The 23,093-nt window shown below is 44.7% G+C and overlaps 1 protein-coding gene across 5 annotated transcripts in view; it reads left to right on the top strand.

Annotated features, from left to right (window-relative positions):
- RGL1 (ral guanine nucleotide dissociation stimulator like 1) overlaps window positions 1-15,623 on the top strand; it is a 166,990-nt gene extending 151,367 nt beyond the window's left edge. For 4 of the 5 annotated variants that reach the window (XM_043484577.1, XM_043484581.1, XM_043484578.1 and 1 more), the window contains 4 exons: window positions 1,218-1,404; window positions 5,168-5,422; window positions 10,381-10,495; window positions 13,156-15,623. In XM_043484577.1, coding sequence (XP_043340512.1) covers window positions 1,218-1,404; window positions 5,168-5,422; window positions 10,381-10,495; window positions 13,156-13,343 — 745 coding nt within the window. In that variant the 3' untranslated portion in view covers window positions 13,344-15,623. Of the gene's footprint in view, window positions 1-1,217; window positions 1,405-5,165; window positions 5,423-10,380; window positions 10,496-13,155 lie in introns of those variants that run through there. The other variant, XM_043484582.1, reaches the window with a different exon arrangement.
- Window positions 15,624-23,093: the final 7,470 nt, after the last annotated feature.

Genomic DNA, 23,093 nt, shown 5'->3' with positions numbered 1-23,093 from the left:
GGTTAAGACTTCACCTTCCAATGCATGGGGTGTGCGTTTGATCCCTGGTCAAGGAGCTAGGATCCCACATGCCTCGAGGCCAAAAAAAAAAAAGATCATCTAATCCTCTAGACTTGCTGTTTGTTATGCTCCTCTCTTTGGACAGGTTATTTCCTTGTGTGTATATTGTGAGCTCTTCTTCATCAGGGAATTCTCTTCAACCTTTCCTTCAGAAAGTTGTTTTTTTTTTTTTTTAATGCTAGTTTCTTCAGAAGGATCACTGGCCTGAGAGTTCCTAGTTCTTAGATCAGCTAAGTAGCAAATCTGAGTGAGGTGCTGGCTAAAATCACATGTGATTTAGGGGAGAGATTTTTCTCCTACCCAAGCTCAGGCCAACAGATAAATTTCCCTGCTGCCTTCCTATGTCAGTAGGAAGATTTTTTTTTAGCCCATCTTTTTACTAAGAGTATAGATTGAGAATTGAGAATCCTGCCTCTGTATAAAGGATGTCAGTACGAACTCTCTACGTTACATAAACAGAAGCCCTCATCTTTGGACCTTGTGTACATGTTAGAACCCATGTGCTGAGTTTGCCAAGCTTGGCACCTCCCACTCCCCATCCAGAGCAGCTGCAGAGTTAGCTTGCATGTTCTGGTTTTCAGTTCCCTTTTCGTTTCTAGCCTGCAGGGATTTTCCTGACTGTCTTGTAAGCCCAACTTTGAAAAGAATTTGTAATGCTTCTCATCTAGTTGTTTAATGATGAAGGGGTTTAGGTTATTTAGTTTATTTAGGTTTATTTAGTTTAGTTTTAGGGATTGTTGGAGAAGAAATCTTCCTGCTTGGTTTCTTGTCCAGCACAGGGCCAGCCTTCTCTTTTAGCCTCTTGGAGTTCATATTATGATGGGAAGTGATAGGAGTGTGGCCACAGCACTTTGATCCTGCCAAGTGGTGCAGGAACTCTCAAAAAATGGAGAACGATTGACCCAGGAAGACCTCAGATTAATAAGGTCCTTCCTCCAGCTAAGCAATGTGTGTCCTTTGAGGTTAGAAATAACCTATTGGGACAAGATGTTTACTGCGATCTATTAGAAGCTGGGTAGCAAATCTTTCCTAAGATAATAACAACAGGGCACACAAAACTGAGAAGACATCAAGGACTTATTAACACAAAAATACTTGCTTAATCATGCATTCCAGATTTTTAAGAGCCCGAATGCCTGGCATTATCCTTTCTGCAGGCTGTTTCTGGGGTCGGACATTATCACCAGTAGCACTCCCACCAAAGAGCAGCCCAAGTCCACCGCCAGCGGGAGCTCTGGTGAGAGCATGGACTCCGTCAGCGTGTCATCCTGCGAGTCAAACCACTCAGAGGTGGAGGAAGGCTCCATCACTCCTATGGACACACCCGATGAGCCTCAAAAAAAGGTATATCCTTAACCTTTTCCATAGTTCCTGATGCGGGCACCTGACCCAGCGTTTGCCACATGAGGAATGTCTGTTTTCTGGTTGGCCTCGCTAGAGGATTTTGCAAGTCATGTTTTGAACCAGGTCTTCAGTCCGGGGACTTATTCCATATAGAAAGTGTCTAGAAGTGATAAGTGTTGGTTCCTTCATCGAGCCTTTGAAACATCATTCCACACCTACATCCAGAGGCAGCTGAAGGACTGTGACTTGTAACGTGAGCTACCCTTTATTTGGGAGATGGAGAATTGTCTTCAAAGAAGCGAAAAGTCAAGAGCCAAAGGTGTGTCAGTTTCTTGGTGGCAAACCTTGTCTCAGCCAGGCTTGTCCCACAGTAGTGCTGCAGAACAAACCACTCCAGACTCGGTGCCCTCAACCAACAACCGCTTGTTCTCTGTCCTGCGTCTGCAGGTTGGTTGGTTTGGCTTAGGCTTGGTCATGATTTGGTCCAGGTCTTCTCTACCTGCCTCTTGTGGTTTTTGGAGTCACCCAGGGCCTGCTCTTAGCATGCTAAATTTGGATGAGCAAGAGAGCATTGCACGTGCCTAATAAGCCTCCGCATGGGCTCTATCTACCAATATTTATTTTCCAAAGCAAAGTTGTGTGGCCCAATTCCACATAAATAAATGAGTGGGGAACTATACTCCACTTCCAGTGGGAGGAAGTGTGGAGTCACAGGGCCTGGGTGCAGGGGAGGGTGAGGAATGGGTAACAGGGATACCATCTACCGTGTCCCCCAAAAGGGAGAGTGATGAGAGGTGATAAAGGAGTTCTCAGGGTGAGTCTTCATGTCCATGGCTGTAAATAAGTGAAAAGAAAACAAAAAGTCCACGTGCATCTCCTACACACACCTGCTTCAGTCTGTTGCTCAAGGAGCTTGGATGAGAGATGTCAACTTGGACGTGACTAGAACTTGCCCCATTTGGGGGAGGATCTTGCCTGGCTAGACTTGCCGTATAAGTGACTTCTGGCCCCTTAGCTTATGCTGAGGCCAGCGAGGTAGAGTGTTGGTCGCAGTCTCTTCATTTTGGTTGGGTTTGTCCTTCTGTAAGGGTGTGTGTGTGCTGCTTCATGTTGTGATATAAGCACCGGCAGCAAAACTGGAAACCCTCAGATGACCTTGTCACTAAAGGAGTCAATCCAGGAAGGGCTCATTAGGCCTGAGATGACTCAGATGCTGCCCCAGTGGGATTTCTCACCTTCCTGTTTTGAAATCTGGAGACACATCTTTAATGCTCCAAATATTGAAGGAAAGCTCTGCAAACACCCACGGACTGGCTGTTCTCTCAGGCATGTCTGCCTCATCAGGGATGGAATCATCCTTCATGACTTGACATTCGGCACTGAATCTGTCAGAAATCTGGGGTGAAGTGTCATCACTCACCTTGTGACAGGTTCTTGGGCCTTGGAGGCCCCATTTCCGATGGACTTTGATGATGGGCGTTGTGCAGCAGTGACAACTATTGCCCACGTTGCTGTGAGGTTTCTCCCTGTGCAGGAAGGACTTGGAGTCACGTTTGCATCTGTTGGTGCCATGGACGTACCCACAGGTCCTGGTCCTCCCGTTGAAACTGTGCAGAAGCCCAGCGTGTGTCCTGTGCACACCGCTTGCTGCGTTCTTTTTGCCTCCTCCCTTACACGCTGGCTGTTTATGATTTCTTGCACAAGTCATGAATTTTAATTCTTTGGCTGAACCTTTCTCAGAGTCACAGATTTCTCTAGTTTTAAAAATGAGTAATTGAATTGGATGCCAAGTAATTGCTGGGCTGCAGAAGCCCAGGATGTTAACCCGAAAGGCCTCAGTCCTGCTCAGGGCTTGGCTGGCCCGGGAGACCTCCGTGGCTCCTCCCTACCCTGAGGTCCGGCAGCCCTCCACACCCTGCCTTTCCCTTTGGCTACACTGTGAGGTCGCTCTTTTGAGTAAAGTGTAATTTGCATTCCTTTGTCTTGGTTCCCCTGATTATGATTTCTAAACATTCGCTTCACATTTGCTCCACATTACTTAGATTCCCAGGAAGAATTTGGGCTCATGAGGTGGTCTGTTTAATGGTGCTATAACCCAGGCTCTTCAAGGCGGTATCTTGAATATAAATATCTTTAAAATCATGAAAAAATCTAACAAAGGAAAAAAGATTTATGTGGAGGAAAGGGAAGGGGGAAAAACTGAACCAGTAATTGGAAAATAGACCCTCTTCGCTACTGTGTGGTACACCTGCAAGCAAAGCCAGGCTGTTTAAATTATTCACCACCGTTAGCCCTCAAATTGAGCCACTAAGGTAATTCACTTGGGAAGCTAAGGAAAAAAAAGTAAACCATATTATGATAGAGCTTCAGTTAGACTTCTGCATACCAGAGTTGTCATATCAGCTGACTGGCTCTAATTAAACTAATGATGCAGTTGAATTTAATGTACGGTTATGCAATGGGAAAAAGTTCATAGGAAATAAAATAGAGTAGACTTCATTTTACTTGGAGGCCAGATAATCAGAAAACCAAATTTCTGTATTTTGTTTCCATGGGAGGGTAGGTGGGTATGAAAGACATTAATAAGTTTTCTATTTTTTAAATGACCTCCAGATTATCTTATTGGATTAATGTGGTATAATTTAGCTTAGCTCATTGAGAAATTATTTGTAATTTTCTATAATAAGAATTGATATTTTAAATGATTCAATTAGTGGTGTGTTTTTTTTTTTTTTGGAACACCACCTAATGAGTTGGGGACATTTTCTTTCTTTGGTAATTGGTGTTGCACATATAAGAACTCTGTCATGAATCAGAAAAACACATTAACTTTAGCATATCATTCCTTAATTATTCTTGATATGCGACATGAAAATGTGTACAGTTGGTTCTAGAAACAAATGTGGTTAAGGGTAGGCTGTGTTCCTTTGGGCAAGTCACTCTGTTTCTCTGAATCAATTTCTCTCATATTGATAATGCTCTGAGTTTTGTTCTTGAGATGACACCCGAAAGCTCATCACAGGCCTCACAGTGCTGAGCATCCCTGAGTCTGGCGTACTGTATTCTTTCACCATCTTATCATGGACTGCAGACGGGGCTTGGTTACGCCCTTGCTATGTGAACCTGGCCGTGGGAGCCAGGAAACTTGAGAGCACGTCCTGATGGTGCTGTCAACACCCATGGCCTCAGGTTCCTCAGCAGCAGAAAGAGAGTGGGGCCGGGCGATCTCCAGGGCTAATGTTCCATGCAGAGCTGAATAATCTGTGGTCCTTATCTTAGAAACGTCTAAAAATACAAGCCATTTCTCTCCTGCTCTGGAAGCCAGTGGTGAAGTAGAATCACAGTAGAAATGATCTCTGTGGGCAGGTCAAACATTCTTCTTGCTCAAGGCAGGAGGATTGGGCTTTCCTCCTGCCCTGTCATCTTCCAGCTTCTTTTGGGAGTCCCTGTTGCCTCTAGTTTCTGGTATCTGCTGCCATCTGCTGGTTAACCTCCTTCAGAGCAGCTAAAAGCTCAGGAAATGAGAGGACCGCCTTGCCTCCCAGGTTGCAGAGTGATTCTGCCCTGGATTCTGAATCATTGACAGGCCTCTGCCATGGGAGTGCTTCCATCAGAGATGAGACCCACGTGTGCTGTGGGCTGTTGTAGAGCAGATAACGGAAGTTGATTAGTCTCGACATTGACCTCTGCTTTGCAACTTAGCGCACCTTTGGCCAAGGTTCTAACAGTTCAGTTTCCTTCTGGGGTGTGCTTACTCTTCCAGCTCTCTGAGTCCTCCTCCTCCTGTTCCTCCATCCACTCCATGGACACAACTTCCTCAGGGATGTCGTCCTTGATGAACCCCCTCTCCTCCCCTCCGTCCTGCAACAACAACCCGAAAATCCACAAGCGCTCTGTCTCTGTGACATCCATTACCTCGACAGTGCTGCCCCCCGTCTACAACCAGCAGAACGAGGACACCTGCATCATCCGCATCAGCATAGAGGACAGCAACGGCAACATGTACAAGAGCATCATGGTAAGGCTCTCGGACCTCCACCCCGAGCACTCACGTGCCGTGTCCGCATACACACGTGCATTCCTGCCAGATGGGTCTGTGCCGTGTGAACCAATGCCAGAGTCTCCCCGGATATAGGCTGATAGCGTGTTCTTTAAACTTTATTTTATATCCAAGTATACAGCCAGTTAACAATGTTGTAATAGTTTCAGGTGCGCAGAAAAGCGATTCAGTTATACACACACATGTATCTAGTCTTCTTCAAATTCCTTTCCCATCTAGGTTGGTACAGAATGTTGAGCAGCGTTCCATGTGCTGTACAGAAGGTCCTTGTTGGTTATCCATTTTACACATAGCAGTGTGTACATGTTCCTCCCAAACTCCCTAACCACCCCTTTCCCCCACCCTTCCCCGCTGGTAACCATAAGTTCCTTCTCTAAGTCTGTGAATCTGTTTCTGTTCTGTAAATAAGATCATTTGTCTCATTTCTTTTTAGATTCTACATATAAGGGATATCATATGATATTTCTCTTTCTCTGTCTCACTTGCTTCACTCAGCATGACAGTCTCTAGGCCCATTGATGTTGCTACGAATGACATTATTTCATTCTTTTTAATGGCTGAGTAGTATTCCACTGTACATATGTACCACATCTTCCTTATCCATTCCTCTGTCGATGGACAGGTTGCTTCCACATCTTGGCTTATATAGACTAATAGCATATTTATATAAAAATGTGCATATCAGCAGTGTATATAAGATACAATTTTTTATGTCTTAAAAGTTGCTAAGCCTTATTCATCCAAGTCATTGTCACCTTCTTCAAAACTCTCAATTGGGGTGACTACATAAATGTATCCCAGGGAGGACGCCACTGCTGCACACCTCCTTGGAAGTCTTCCCAGGGACTTACGTGTCCACATGTCTAATTGAATTGCCATGCATCGTTAGCAATGTCCTTGGTGGTAGCAGTTTTCTCCTCTGGTCACTTGGAGTCACATACAGTACAAATGGATGATCAAGCTGGACATATAGTTTGTGTCCACAAGGAACTATACTTACATTTAAGTGAGACTGGCTTATTTACAAGAAGACAGAGCTTCTTGTAAAAATTTCGTGTTTCTGAGCATAGTTCCTAAAATGTGTTTCAAATAATGGCAATCTTTTTGGATTACAAACCATGCCTCTCCTGGAATTAACCTTGGGTATGTAAGGTCTAGTGTGTTTATTACAAGAGCAGACTCCTTATCTTAAAGCACATAATGTATTGAAAAGCAAACTCTCTCTACACCTGAAACTGATACAATACTATCATTCAAATAAAAAAAACAGCAGACTCCCTGTAGTAAAATCACACAGCTCCTCCTGCGTCTCTCACCAGCTTCATCACTTGCCTTCTTTGAGGGCATACTGACTACTTATGAGCTCAGCTCTGAATATGACATAATGATCTGGAGGCACTGTCTTTGAACATCTAAAGAAAAGCTTTACTACATCGTTCACTGAATCAACAAAATGTTTCATGACCATTAGTTGTGTACTAGTCATTGGACCAGGCTTTGGGAGTAGGGAGACAATTGATACATTTCTGTCTTTGAGGAACTTATAATGAAAAAGGAGATTGTAAAGCATTTTTCAAAACATATTAAATATTCTAATAGAGGTCTGATCAGATTTTCCCAGGGCCTACGGGCCACATGAAGGCCTTTGTGTTAATCCTGCAGGCAGTTGAGTCTTATCGAAGGCTTTTATGTAGCAGTCAGATTTGCTCTTTAGAGAAGTAACTGGCTTTGTGGAGACCTCGTGCTGGAACACAGGCGGGTAGATTAGAGATGAGGGAGAAAATTAGAAGCTGCTATCGTATTCCATGTAGGAGGTGATAAGGGTTTGAAAGAAGGTCATATGGCTGGAGATGATACGGATTTTTGAAAAATTTTTGTAAGTTAGAATTGTAGAATCTATCCATTTAGTTATCAACTTTTTGGTTCCTTTTGTGGGGGAGTGGAAGAGGAAGGGCTAAGGTAGCTGGATGGTGGTGGTCCCGTCAAGTGTGATATAACTGCTGGAGGAGGAGGTTTGGGTGCACTCACATTGGAGGTCACCGTAGGACATCCAAATGGCGTGGCCTCCCTGGTAGTCAGTCAGAAACACAGATTGGTGCAAGGCTGATGCTGGGGTCGAACACTGGGGGTCGTCCAGCCCCACGGGGTGGACATGGTCTTGCAGGGGAGGGGGGAAGGCTGAGACGGAGCTCGTGTGGTGGTGACAGAGGGGCTGATAAAGGAGTGTCAGGGCGGAAGGGGAACCGCCAGGCAGCCAGGGTCATCGGTGTTATTGTAGTATTTTCAGGGTAGTTTATTCACATGGCTTCTCTCACATTGCCATCCAGGGAAGTAAGTGCCCGCTGTGTGACTGCGGTGTCTCTGAACTGAAAGGAGCTGAGAACTGAACACATGGACACAGTCAACGTGGATGAATCTCTGAAACACCCTGTTGAGTCAGAGAAATCAGATATACCGCTTCCTACAAGGGGTCTGATGTTTCAAAAACAGACCTTACTTGGGGCATTAGAAAACTAACCTCAGGGAAGGGCACAGGGAATGTTTTGAGTTCCTATATAAGGTGTATGAAGGAGACATCCAGGTACCGTTCAGTATTATAACCATCAGCCATTTTGACAGGTGAGCGTTTGAAATGGCAGAGTCCAAACTGAGATATGCTATGAGTGTGAAATGCACCCAGGTTCTGAAGACTTAGTACAAAAAAAAGAATGAGGATGTAAAATATCTTATTAGCAATTTTGTATTGATTATATGCTGCTATAATATTTTGGGTTTGTTGGATTAAATAAAATAGTAAAATTAATTCTCCTTTTGAAAAAAATTCAAATGTAGCCACTGGATATTTAAAATTACAAATGAGGCTCGTATAGTATATATCTACGGGACAGTGCTGGTTTAGTGTATCAGCGTAGCGTTATGTGGCTGAACTCAATGCTATCCGTGATGATCAGTTCTCCTGTAGCTTTTATGGTACAAAGTTACAAACCCTCAAGGAAAGCCTTTGGCCATCCCATCCATTTGGACACACCTGAGGAGGGTTAAGGTAAAGAAAATAAGGGTAGCCTGGCTTTCTCCTTAAGTAGGTTCAAAGTTGACAGCTGAACCTAACATTAACCATGAACGTGAAAAGCAAAGGTGTTAGTTGCTCAGTCATGTCTGATGCTTTGTGACCCCATGGACTGTAGCCCACCAGGCTCCTCTGTCCATGGAATTCTCCAGACAATATTGGAGCAGGTAGCCATTCCCTTCTCCAGGGCTTCCTCCTGACCCAGGGATTGAACCAGGATCTCCTGCATTGCAGGCAGATTCTTTAATAAGGATGTGCCAGATGTTTTGGTGACACACTCTTGAGCAGGGTCTTTGTCACTTACAGGGACCCTGTTGTAATGCCTGTTATTTATTGTATCCAAATACAGCTGCTTCTCCAGACCAGAGAGGGGCCCATGGGCCCAACATCCTCAGGCTCACAATGACAGTTTCTTGGAGGAAATCAGACTTCTTTTTTTGGCTCTCTTTCCTCTTTCCTCCTGGGGAGAGCAGCTTTTATTTCTAAGTAAGAAAATCTGTGTTTTCTCTTGCTTTCTTTCAAATTTAAAAAAATCAGCCAAGGAATAATATGAAAGTGAGCTCTCCCTTTTCCTGTTTCTCTGAGCACCCTGAAACTAGCTGACTGATGGGCAGAGATGAAGGGGAGACTTGGGCTGAGAGGAGCTTGTGCTTTGAAAAATGTTAGATTTATTGTTTGTAAACACTCAGAAGCTAATTTTTAATTGAAGCAACATTTACATACAATTACATAGATCTGAAATGTTCTATTCTTTGGATTTTTATAACTATAATATATATATATATATTTATTTAACTACCATATGTGTATGTATATATATGGTTATATATATATATGTATGTAACCACCATCTATCTATATATATGTAGCTGTCATATATGTGTATTTATCTATGTAACCACTATATTATATATATATGGTTATATATATGTGTGTGTATATATATATGTAACCACCACCGCAAGTCTAGATAAATAACATTTTTCATCCACTCATCCCTTCTTCATTCCCAAATTCCCTTATGCCCCTCCAATCCTGCTTTAAGCGTAGCTGAGTATGAGTTTAACGTTAGTTTTCTGACCCCGCGGGTTAATTTGGCCTGCTTTGTGAGAACAGACCCCTGCAGCCTGTTGTCCTCTGGGTCTCCTTCCTCTGGCTGTCCGTGACGTGTGTGAGATTCATCACGTTGTTGTGTGTTTCAGTTCCCTTTAGCTGTCACGTCATGCTCTGTCTTGAACACACAGCACTGTCTTTATCCTCCCATGTTCTCCTGTCGATGGAGATTCAGGTTGTTTTCAGTTTGGGGCTGTTATGACTAAATCTGCTGTGAAAGTTTGTACAGAAGTCCTCTTGTGGACACACGCTTTCATTCCTCTTGGTGAATATCTAGAGGTAGGCTTCCTGGGTTGTGAAGTCAGTTTTACTCTTTGAAATGGTCAGTGTGCGCACCTGTGGCCACGTCTACCCCACAGGTCGTCACCGGTGCTCAACAGGTAAGGGTAATCTTGTCCCAGGACCGACAGCACTGTGCATTTCCCACACTTCCCTCATACACATTCTTCCACTGGAACCTCCACTGGAACTGGCAAGGCACCCCGGGGTGTCGCTCCTGTTTTAATGGGGGAAGACACTGGCTGTGCAAGAGGTGCTGATGGAAAGAGTAGGTGACCTGTCCTCTGAGGGCAGAGCCGGGACTGGAATCCAGGAGGGCTGGCTCCTGGTCCTTGCTCATTTCGCGGGGCCATTTCTCCTGGGAAGGCACAAGATAGCAAGACGAAGAAGGTCAGCAAAACTCTTCCAGGAAACACAAAGTTAAATGCTTTACACACCCTTTCATTTGGCTTTCCAGTTGACGAGCCAGGATAAAACTCCTGCTGTGATCCAGAGGGCGATGTTGAAGCACAATCTGGACTCGGACCCGGCCGAGGAGTACGAGCTAGTGCAGGTCATCTCGGAGGACAAAGGTAGGCACGTGTTCCTCTTCAAACCAGGTCGCCCCAGTGTGAAAGGACCCTATGTGGACACAGTGTCTTATTTTAAATGGAACCAAGTTGGGGGTGGGGTGGGTATTTTTATTTACTTGTTTATGTAATTAATCTTTTATTAATTGTCATTGGAGTAGAGTTGCTTTACAATGTTGTGTTAGTTTCTGCTCTGTAGCAAAGTCAATCAGCTATATGTATACCTGTATCCTCTCTTTTCCAAGTGGGGGTTTTTGAATTGCCCAAGAGTGGAGTTGTGTGGGGAACCATGCCATCACCTCACTTGTTATTAATTCTCTCAGGCTAGCCCCCCAGCAAACCTTGTTTTTTCTGAAGTTTTGCTGAGCATGCCTCCCACCCATTCTCTGTAAATTTCTTGTCAAGCATTTTTGTAGGAAGAGGTCCCCCCTTGTGTGTGGTGGGGGTAGGCAGAGCCTGTCTGGTCTTTGCCGACGGCCATCTACCTCCATTACCCAATTACATGTGTCCAGGTTGTATGTGAACCTGAAATGTAGCAGTTCCTGCAGTGACTTCTCATTGTTTCAGTTAACCATTTACGAGAGTTCAGCCTTCAGTTGATCCCTGTTCACGACTGATCTTCAAGTAGCCAAAGCTCCTGATGGCAGAACTGTGGAAGGTTCTTGACCTCACACTTATTGAAGCAAAGAACCAGTGAATATGAAATGCAGCAGTTTGCTGAGCAATTCATTAATTAAAGAAATCTCCTTCATGGAAACTCTGGGCAGATAATCCTCCTGAATGTATCAGTTTGTTAATCTGAATTGGGGTTGTCTTTGTTGAGAGGAGGAGGCAAACTGGTAGGTGACTCCTCTATGCCACGGCACATCCAAGAAAGTGACTCAGGCAGAATAAGTCTGCTTTCCAAGTGCAGAAGGAACAGCTAGTACTGTTGACTGAGGCCAACCCTGTTTGCTGACTGACCCAACACACTGACCAACGCAGGTGTCTCATTGTGGGACTTTTCCCCAACAAGCATTCCCCTTTTTATAGGGATTTGGAAAGGGAGCAGCTACTCATACCCCATTGACCCAAAAAAATCACCCAGGACTGTCATCTCGGGCCCAGATAAGAGTGGGCCAAATTAGATTAATAACCTTTTCCAAGCAACGAAAAGCCACAGCCTCAGAGAAAACTTTTCCCACTGTCTCTTGGAAGTTTTCTGATTTATCCAGCTGAGCCCAAGGTTGTGGGGCAAACCTTTCTCAGTTATATCTTTTAGTGTAGTTACTGTTAAAAACTTCAGCCTACAAAGTGGTCTCTTGGGTTTTACCACCCACATTGCCCCCAAGCCAATGCCAAGGTGAGGCCCGATGGGTCTGAAGATCCAGGAGTCCCGAAGCACAGCCAGGGCCCAGCTTCATTCACCACTGGGTGGTGGCGGGTGGGTGGCTTGACCTCTCAGGGCCTTGGTCTGTAATTAGTTAAACGGAGACAGTACCCTACTAGCCCTTCATGCATCATGGGGAGATGGTGACAGGAAATAATGTACCCAAAAGTGGACAGTATTTGAGATACAGTACAGATATATATATATATATATAGCTGTGAGATAAGTTGTTACTGACCTCAGGAATATGTGGGCAAGAGACTGGGGACACTTTCAGGGAGTTATTCTTTATGGAACACTTGTGCAAAATGTAGCAGAGTCCCTCAGAACCTGATTGCATCAGTCTTGGCAGTGGAATCTCAGTGTTTGACGCTAATGTTAGTTTGACTTACTCCAGATCTGCAGTCACATATCTCACCTAGCTACCTCCCTTACTCCACTGCTACAAAGCTAGTTTTGCACATTTTACCTTTTTAATTCCCTCTTGGTTTTTAAAAATATCCCTTACGCCTGAGTGCTAAAGAGTGTATACCTTCTTTTTAAATTAAAAATGAATTGAAATAACTTTGCTCGATAACTTCATATTATACTTGGAACAGTCCTTGTTCAGAAATTACAGTTATCTAGTTGGGACTCATTGAAATAGACAGTTGTTTAAGTTTTAACAGATATAGCCTCTCTTGTCTGGTTTCCCTTTAACATTAAAATGCAACCCCTTAATGAAGCAAGCTCTCAAATGGTGGAAAATACTGACTTGGTTTGGGATTAATTTAAAAATGTTTTGGTGTTCCAAGTAAAGATTTCTGGAAAGTGCTGTAGATTTTCTGCCTTTTCCCCCATGTCATCAGATTCACTTAGTCTCTGAGAAAAATTTCACATTGGGTAGAAAATGAACCACGGAAGGCTGGAAACCCCGGGCTCTGCTCCCAGTCCTGCCATTGACTAGCTGTGCACTCAGGAATGTCTCTCAACTCCTCCAGGCTTCTGTTTCCTACTCTACATCCTTCCGGCTAAAACATCCCACATTTGAGCATTTTGTTCACGGCTTGAATTTCCAAGATTGGATTCACACTTAAGTTTTTAAAATTGGGATTGGGAAATTGTTGGAACCAATTTGGTGTGACCGAGTGGTGGTCGTTATCCAGCTCCGTTCACATTCCTGGAACAAAGGACTATAATTCCAGCCATGAGTCTGGGCAAAATTTCCATCTGCCATGGTCAGGGCTGAGCTGACCTACACAAGCTGACCACCTTCTCTTCCATCATCTCTCTTTTTTTTTTTTTTTTGTTTTAGAACTTGTGATCCCAGACTCGGCAAATGTCTTCTATGCCATGAACAGCCAAGTGAACTTCGACTTCATCTTACGCAAAAAGAACTCTGTGGAAGAACAAGTAAAACTGCGTAGCCGGACCAGCCTGACGTTGCCCAGGACAGCTAAACGGGGCTGCTGGAGCAACAGACACAGCAAAATCACCCTCTGAAGGCAGAGACGCGGGGCCCCTCGCTTGCCAAAGGCAGGGTTGGGCTGAGAATAGGCCATGGTGATCGCAACTACCACCCAGTGTTAGAGGATCGTTGGTGAAGTGGACTGAAGTTTGTTGAGCACCTCTGGTGTGCAGGGCACTACGATAGGCATCGTGGGGAAATCGGAGATGAGCTTGACACAGAACGGATGACCGATTCACTGATTCTCTTTGACCTGAGATTGAAATGCAAAATTATCCGCATTTATAAATCTATATGTATGTACACATATTTGGTATGTGTGTGTATATATATAAATATGAGGGACTTGTGGGATATTCTGGACTACGGGAAAACAGATTTGCACAATGGCCTGGGAAGTCGAGGTCACTTTTGACAGGGAAACAGAAGGAACTGAGAACCTTGTCTCTCACCTCCCAAGTAAATGGAATCACCCCTAGGATTGCAGAGCGTCCTTTGTGCCAGTATTATAAGAAGTCCAACCTATTTTTATAAAGGGAGAGGATTACTTTCTCAATCAAGTGCCACCAGAAAAGAACCACTGCAGAGGTGGGAACTGCCACAGGCTGAATGAAAGGCCACGTCAGACAGGGTTTGGATGAGCCAGTGGCTTTGACCTCTGCTTGCATCGGCCAGTGCATCGGCTACCCCAGGGAGGGCAGGGAGCAGCTTCGGAGGCCCCTCTGAGCCACTGAACCAGCCGTCAGGACGCCTCTGGAGGCAACGCAAGCCCGTTTTGATTTGGTAACTGCATCGTGTGTCTCCCATCCCCTAAAGAGCATATCACAAGCATTTCTTGCACACGTAGCCATGTTCTTTGGTAACTTATCAACCAGAAAAGAAAGCTCAGAAGGATGATGATTCACTTGGACTCTGATCTGTCTCAGAATGCCACTGCTTCATTGTTTTTTTCTGATTGCCTTTTGCATGTGAAACTATATGTTTGCAGTCTTTTGCCATCTGGATCGTAGTACCTCTATATATTAACGTGCAATTTGTTCCTCAGGTGTAGAAATCCCTACTGCAGCTGACTATGTCTGATCATTTTGAGACCTGTGAAAGATTTCTGAACAGCCATCGCTCTGTGAATAGCCCCCTGGAGACGTTCCCAGCTGAGAGCAGTGTCCTGTTTTTACTAACTTTTACAACCTTCCTGTGCCTACTCATGGGGACAGAAGTGGGGCTTTGGCATACTATCCAGACCATTTCTAGCGAGGTACACACATTCTTCCAGATGGAATCATTAACTTTCCTTTTCAGGTTCCCACACTCTGTATCCCAGTGTCACTGTTAAGTGACACTTTTGTCTTCAGTAGCACCATCATCCTCTCCCTTCCAAATCTGAGCTGTGCTGGGGTTTGAGCTATAAAGCCATAACATGTGGGATGTTGACATGTGTAAGAAGCACTTTTAGAATGTTGTCCTTTTTAAGAAAAAAAAAAACTCAAAATACCAGTTTTTATTCCAAAAATAAAGAACAGACCCAAATAAGAAGTGCAGATTGTAATGTAGAGCTTTTTCTTTCTTTTGTTCGCCACCCCCCCCCCCACTCCCCACCCCCTGTCCTGTAAAGAGAGCTCCCAAAGGTTATGTGTGATTCATGTTCTGTAAATAGTCATATGAAATCTTCAAGAAACACCAGGGAAAGTCTAGAGATTTGTGCCCTTGGACCAAAGAATGAGAATGAGCCAGGAAGGCCTCAGATTTCCTGTAGGTCTTTCTAGGTCAGAATGTACCTTGTAAAGACTGACTGGTATCAACTAGTTGAAAAGCATTTTTTTTTTTCTTTTTTCCTATTTTCGAGGCCGGTCTGATTTGTGCTTCTGTGCTTGGAGGAGGGATGGCCAGGGTGCTAGACATCATGGAGATGAAAGGAAATGTATCCTCAGCCTGAATTTCTTGGCTTGAAGATCAAAAAGAAAATGTAGAATTGTCAGCCTGGTTTAGGGTGCAGCTACCAAGACTTACAAGTTACGCCCGTGTGCTCGCCTTGTGTATTTATACTGTATATGTAGAGTCTAGATTTATATACTGCAATGTAATATATATATATATATTCCTTTTTTAAAAGACAATGGAAGTTACAAGTAGATAAAACATAGCTTCATTTATTTAATGCCACTTTAAATGTCTTAAATTTGTTTCCTGGTGGACTGCCGGGTAATGCTTTTAGCTGCTGACATGCTTGTCTTTCTGCCTCTCTGTCATCTGTTTACCTTTTGGTTAAGTTAATAAACTGATTTGGGACTTGGTTGGCATGTGCTGCCAGACTCAAAGGGATTGTATCTGGAGTGTTAACCCGGTGGATCTGGGTTTCAGATGTGTCAGTAAGCGCTTTGGGAGCCCACTCTGGTCCGGCTCGAGGGAGCAGAAGGAGAGCCAGTGGCCCAGTTAGGAGGGGTCCTCGCCACCGTCAAGCATCATTTGCATTCAGGGGCAAGAATGACATCTTAGGAAATCGCTGTCAGATGCGATGGCTTGCTGGAGGGCATCCTTAGGGGTAGTTTGGCTGGGGACACTGTATAAAATCAAACTTAGGATCCAAGGTAGGACTTTGCTTTCTTTCCAACAGCCTTTCCTGAGTCTCCAGTTGCTACCGTCAGCATAGTTCTTGAAACCATCCTTGGTGTTTCAGAAGCCGGGACGGACTCTGTATAGGAAAGAAGGAAGGTCTTCCCAAAATTCAATCAGACCTAGACCAGCTTCATTCATCGGCATTCCACCATATCATTCCCCAAGAAAGGGATTCCTCGATAGATCCAGATTATCAAGTTTTCTGGGTCCCTGTGGGATATAGGAGACAGCCAAGTAGGTGTTATAATAATTGATAATATGGGCAGGAAAAAGGGAGGTTTCTATTTCTGGCACTAGGTGACTATATTGTCAAGATTATCTGAGAAAATGGGTTCCCTTGTTTTGTCTCCCTCTAGAAGCAGCTTGAACCATGAACTTCCAGATGTTCAAGCTGGTTTTAGAAAAGGCAGAGGAACCAGAGATCAAATTGCCAACATCCGCTGCAATTTGATCTCTGGTTCCTTTGCCACAAGCTGGAATCAAGATTGCCAGGAGAAATATCAATAACCTCAGATATGCAGATGATGCCACCTTTATGGCAGAAAGTGAAGAGGAACTAAAAAGCCTCTTGATAAAAGTGAAAGAGGAGAGTGAAAAAGTTGGCTTAAAGCTTAACATTCAGAAAACTAAGATCATGGCATCTGGTCCCATCACCTCATGGAAATAGATGGGGAGACAGTGGAAACAGTGTCAGACTTTATTTTGGGGGGCTCCAAAATCACTGTAGTGGTGATTGCAGCCATGAAATTAAAAGACGCTTACTCCTTGGAAGGAAAGTTATGACCAACCTAGATAGCATATTAAAAAGCAGAGACATTACTTTGCCAACAAAGGTCCATCTGGTCAAGGCTATGGTTTTTCCAGTGGTCATGTATGGATGTGAGAGTTGGACTGTGAAGAAAGCTGAGCCGAAAAATTGATGCTTTTGAACTGTGGTGTTGGAGAAGACTCTTGAGAGTCCCTTGGACTGCAAGGAGATCCAACCAGTCCATCCTAAAGGAGATGAGTCCTGGGTGTTCATTGGAAGGACTGAAGCTGAAACTCCAATACTCTGGCCACCTGATGCGAAGAGTTGACTCATTGGAAAAGACCCTGATGCTGGGAGGGATTGGGGTCAGGAGGAGAAGGGGACGACAGAGGATGAGATGTCTGGATGGCATCACCGACTCGATGGACATGAGTCTGAGTAAACTCTGGGAGTTGGTGATGGACAGGGAGGCCTGGCGCGCTGCGATTCATGGGGTCGCAAAGAGCCAGATGCGAATGAACTGAACTGAACTGAGAAGCAGCTTGGTGACATTTTGTCTGAAGGAATAATGTCTTAAAATTTCCTTCTTTGGAGTCTTTTCAAATTTGCTGTGCAGCACAGGATCATTAGGAAGTATGCAGTCTTGCCCTGTGTCCTGATTTCAGTGGTCTTGAGAAGTTTCCGCAGTGCCAACTCTCTTTTTCTATAGAGCTGCTGCAGTGGCCCCAGTTACCTCCTGTATCCACAGTTCCACTCTGAGAAGTTATTTCCATTGTGTTGTGCATGGCTGTTTCCCCTAGGATCTCTGTTAAAATGAAATAACTTCTGGAAGGGATGGTTAGGCTAGGCTAGTCTAAACTAACAAAGCGTGAAATCTCAGTAACTTAGGATAGTTTGGTTTTCAACATGTCATAGGTATTGCAAATCGGGCGACTCCTTAGTGGCTCAAGGATCCAGGCAGCTTCCATCTTGCAACTTAGTGCCATGGTCTCAGATTTTTTTTCCTTCAAAATCACAGTGATGGTGGAGAGAACTCACAACCGTTCCTGACTGCCTTCGTCCAAAGGGACCGTGTCGCTTCCATTCACAGTCCGTTGGCCAGTCAATGGCCCCAGTCTAAGTGCAGGGGAGGTAGGAAGATGGAGGAGGACACTTGGAGTAGATGAGCATTTCCATCTCTGCCCAAAGGAATGCTGTCTTTTCACTAGGGTACATGGCTTTGTTCATTAACCACAGTCACCAAAAAGTGTTTGGAGGAGATGGTAGAGAGGACTTGAGATGGGGGCTGCACAGAACCAAGAAGGGTTGAAGACAGAGCGGTGCTCAGAGGAAGAAAAAGTATTAATACAAGAGTAATTTAATTTTGTTTAGAATTAGCCTTACAGAATTTATTTTTAACATGTAGTCACCACCAATTTTCATGCTTCTAATGTAGTCCCTACTCTGACTAAACTAGGAGCTCCTTTATAGATGTAGTTGTATGTCAAATCTTTTTTTAAAAAAAAATTTAGGAAATTTAAAATGTTGAAATATAAACTGTGAAATCAAATAGAAGCCAGGCAAATTTAATTAGACTCTGAATTAGAAAACCACCATTTGGTGTGGTTTCTCAGCATCTCTGCCTAGAAAACTGTGTGGAAGTAATTCACTTATTTAACAGTTTGAGGTATTTAACATTTTCTTAAGACTTGGAAGGCATCGTACAAATCATACAGTCAACGCCCTCATATTACAGATCCCCTGGGCTTGAGGCTCAGAGCAGTTAAGTCACATGCCAGAGGTTGGGGCAGGGCTCTGAATGACCAGACTCCACTATGTGGGTGTCACATGGGTCAGGGCTATCCTGACATATTCCCCAGAGCCTTCTGGAGCTGGAGAGAATGCCCGGGGTCTGCTGGCTCCATACCCAGCCTTCCAACCATGTGAAGTTCCACAAGCTGCCTTGGTGAGATGGGCATCTGGTTGGTTCTTTCAAATCTCCAAAGAGAGACCTGTAGCTGGTCGGAGCACTGCTGCCTTTTATTCTGAGCATTATTCCATCTCACAGAAGGGGAAACAGGGTTATAAGATTACATGGCAAGTTAGCTCCCACCTGGGATCCATGATGCACCCACAGAGTGGGTGAAAAGCACCAACTGAATGAGGCATTAAGGGAGTGGACACCAGTGATCAGGACCGAGTACTCTATCACAGCCTTCTCGGAAGAAATCACGTTTAATCCTACCAGTGTTTCCTCCCAGCAACAAAATGTTGTTCAGAGCAACATTTTGCACTGCAGTCAGTCTCTCACAATGGTATCCATCAAGCTGAAGAAAGAAAAAAGAGAATGATTGAAATTGTTTCTAGATTGCTCTAGCTATTACAAATAATACCAAGGCACCAGTTCAAAAGGGGAGAAGCATTTTAAATGAGACTGACTGCTGCCTTGCCCCCAGCTGTCTATTTCTGATCCTGATTTATACAACATCTGACATCCAAGCCTCAGAGAATTGGCCTGATCAGCTGAAAAAAAATCAGTATATGAGATTTACTAGGTGGGAAGTAAACATTGGAGTTGGAGTTGTAAGCTTCTATGTGTGAGAGAAAGAGTTGGGGAGAGAGCGAGCAAGCAAGCAAGCAAGAGATGGAAACATTAGATATTAATGAGAAAACAAGAAACGAGAGACTCTCTCCCCAGAAGCTTTTCATGCATGCAGTTTGGTGTGGGTGGGATCTCACTGCCTGGCTCTGACTCCCAGGCCACTTAGTATTTTATCTGCAGCAAGTCTGTTAGCTATTGCCTCATCTAAAAAGTGCAGATGGAAGACAGCTTCTATCTCTTGAGGTTCACGTGCTATTAAATTAGACGGTGCATATAAAGCACTTCTCTCTGGCGCTGCCTGCGGGAGTTCACTGCTGGTATTCCTGGGAAGCCTCCTTGCCCAGTGAGCAGCCACATGGGGCACACGTGACACTCAGAGGTGGGCCCACAGATGCCTGAACGGCACCCTGGGAAAATCGAGCCTGCGGCTGCTTTTGGCAGAAAGACTGACTCATGGAGTTGGAGGGCAGCCAGGGGGCTCCTGCAGCCTGCTCCACAGCCCTGCTCCAAAGAGAGGGGGCAGGGGAGTGTGGGTCTCACCGACCGCAGCGCCTCCTGGTGGGGCCGTGGCAGCACAGGGACCCTTGCTGGACACACTGGAAAGGGAGCCGCTGCCCCCAGGAAGCAGCCCTGAGCTGGAGCATTCCCCCCCTGGAACCTACAGTGACTTCCATCAGGGCCCCCACCTTCCTGGCTTCCCTCTGCGGTCAGGGAAGGACCATTCTCTCACCAGAAGCTGAGCGCCGCCCCCCCGTTCCTTTCTCCTCCCTCCTGTCTCCACCTGGACCTGGATCTTCCCCTGCAGGATGGGGCTGTCTGCTCTGACCCTCCCTCTGTCCAGGGATGCCTCACATGCAGGACAGAGTCGTTGCTGTTCCACAGGCATCAGGGGGGCCCGGGCATCCCACCGTTCCTTTGCAGGCTGTCCAGCTCACCGCCGCCTCACCTCTGCACTGTGGCCGGATCGCAAGGATTAAAGAGTCATATTAAGGGCCAGGGTCGCCACTTCCATTCCAAGCCTCTTTTCTACTATTTTGTCACTCTGGTTCCCTGCCCTCGCCACCGCCCCCTTTCTGGCCTGTGTGCTGGCCTTAATTCTCCACCAACAATGGGGGTGAGTCTGTTTTCTTATCCCCCTGGTCTTGCTCCTTTCTCCTGGACTCAAACCCCTGTGCTGTGCCCCGCCTCTTTCCTCTCCCCTCTAATGCCCTAAGGCCTGCATTCCTCTTCTGTCCCCTCCCTGCTCACGCTATGGGCATGGTTTCCTCCTGATGTCCGTTCTGAACAGTAATATCCCCTTCAAGTCTTCACAGTTCACGCTGGCATTTTACAAAGTAGTTAAAACCCTTCAGACCACACCATCAACACAGACATCTCAACTCCTATGTGAAGGGCTTCCCCAAACTGTCTGTTCTCTTTGGGAGAGGACACTTTGTTACGAGTTATTTTCTAAGGTCTCCGAAGAACAAGGAGAGAGGGCTGTCCAGAGCACTGAAAAAAATCACGTTCCCCCATGAGCAAGAGCCCAGACTCATTCCCCTAGAAGAGGAAGCACCGGAGAAGCCTCGTCTGGACCAGCAGGGCCACGCAGCTGGTGTTCAGACATGGAGATTTGGTCAAAGTGCCCACAGCCGAGAAACCAAGCTGAAGAAATGCCAGGGAGGGGCAGAAAAATAAACGCAGTGAATTAAAAATAGAGACAAAACCAGTTCTCAGAGATGATTCTTCATTCTTTCCATCCTTTTTGAAGACATGCAAGAAGGTGGCTTTGGGCTGTGAGCTGCCTGCCTAGTGTAGCAGAATAATCTTAAACTAAGATCATCTCCATGTCAATACACCTGTGGGTATAAGACAGGCCCTTCTAGGTAAATTCACAGACCAGAGAGGAAGCCACTTTCTGGCCCAACAACAAATTTTAATGGAGCCATTCCACCACTTGCCTTGGAATCCCATTCGGTATTTAGTAATTCTGTCAAATATTCCTGAAAGCACACCTAAACTATTCTTGCTGCAATTCAAGCCATTTCCTCATTCCAGGCACATGATAAGAGAAGGTACCATTTTCTCCTCCTGCCAGGAAGCCTGCACAAGCCTCTAGCCCAGCCTTACCCACAAGGGGGCAGACACCAGAAGCAAGAAATATACATTTCCTACAGCATGTGGAACTGAGCCTAAAAAACACAAGTCAGAACCTATCCTGAGACCAGCAGGCCCCTGGCTCTTGAGCGCCAAGAGGGGAGTGTACTGCTGGGTCACATAGGATATCCCATACAGAGGGCCGCTTCACCAAGGTTGGAAGCATGACTAACCGTCCACATGCACAAAAATACAAATAGAAGTTTAGACAAAATGAGACAACAGAGGACTATGTTCCAGACAGAGGAACCAGATAAAACCCCAGAAGAAGAACTAAGGGATGTCAGTTCAGTTCAGTCACTTAGTTGTGTCTTGACACTTTGCGACCCCATGGACTGCAACTTCCCTGAGAATGAGTTCAGAGTAATGATTGTAAAGAGGATCCAAGAACTCAGGAAAAGAATGGATGCATGGAGCAAAGAGTTTTAAGTTTTTAATGAAGAATTAGAAAAAATAAAGAATAATCAGAGTTGAAGATACGATAACTGAAATGAAAAATACACTGGAAGCAATCAATAGCAGAATAAATGAGGCAGAAGAATGCATAAATGAGCGGTAGACAGAGTGGTGAAAATCACTGCCATAGAACAGAAACAAAGAAGAAAGAATGAAAAGAAAGGACAGTCTAAGAGACCTCTGGGGCAACCTCAAGCACATCAACATTCACATTATAAGGGTCCCAGAAGAAGAAAAGAGAGAAGGGGTCTAAGAAGATATTTGAAGAGATAATAGCTAAAAACTTCCCTGACATGGGAAAAAAAACTATTGGAAAAGATACTATGCTATGTGGGGAACCAGAGGTCATAGGGAAAAACAGAAGTGTCTTCAGGGGACAGTGATTCCTTAAGCAAAATGTCATAAAAGACACTCTGCTCCCGTCAACTTCAAACGTTCACTTGCACTGCTGAGCAATCAAGGGTTCTCTTTACTACAACTTGAAACCTTTACCCCAGAACACAATGGAACTTCCCTTTCATCTACAGATCTTCGCATCACCTATTCTGGTAAAGTTCATTTTATAAAACTGTGGGCATTCTTGAAAGCTAGAGGAAAATATACTGTTTGTATGCCAAGGGATGCTTTTAACTTGTATTTAAACAAGCCCTATGCATGGGGAACAATTAATAGCTACATTGTCCTGCCTACCTCTCAGAAGGAAGTAGCTAAAATGAGCCCATTCATATAGAAAATGCTAAATCTTGGTAGGCGGGAGGGATAAATTAGGAGTTTGGGATTAATATATACACACTACTCTATACAAAATAGATAACCAGAAAAGGGACCTACTGTATAAAATAGGGAACTATATTCAATATCTTAAAATGAAAAGAACGAAAGAGAAAAAAAAAACCACACATATGTATAACTGAATCACTTTACTACACTTGAAACTAAAACAGCATTGTAAATCAACTACATTTCAATTTAAAAAACTCTTAAAAAAAGAGAAGGCACAATTTCTAGGTAATCTGTTGTTAACACATTGTACTGAAACCCACCATCATTATTTCTGTCTCTTTCAAGCAAGCAAAAACAAAGCCAAAAACAATGCATTGGTCACCACTGACCAGACTCTTCAGCCTTGTTTCAGCAGCCGCCTTGACTCAGGGCCACCACCAGCCTACTCAGAGGGGAGCCCCTCCCATGTCCACTGCTCTCTCCTCACGTCTCCCCACCCTCTGACACATTTAATCAGAACATCTCCAG

Source organism: Cervus canadensis, chromosome 13 (assembly GCF_019320065.1).
Source record: "Cervus canadensis isolate Bull #8, Minnesota chromosome 13, ASM1932006v1, whole genome shotgun sequence".
NCBI lineage: Eukaryota > Metazoa > Chordata > Mammalia > Artiodactyla > Cervidae > Cervus > Cervus canadensis.
Note: the sequence above shows the minus strand (reverse complement) of the source record. Positions and strands in the feature narration are given on the sequence as shown.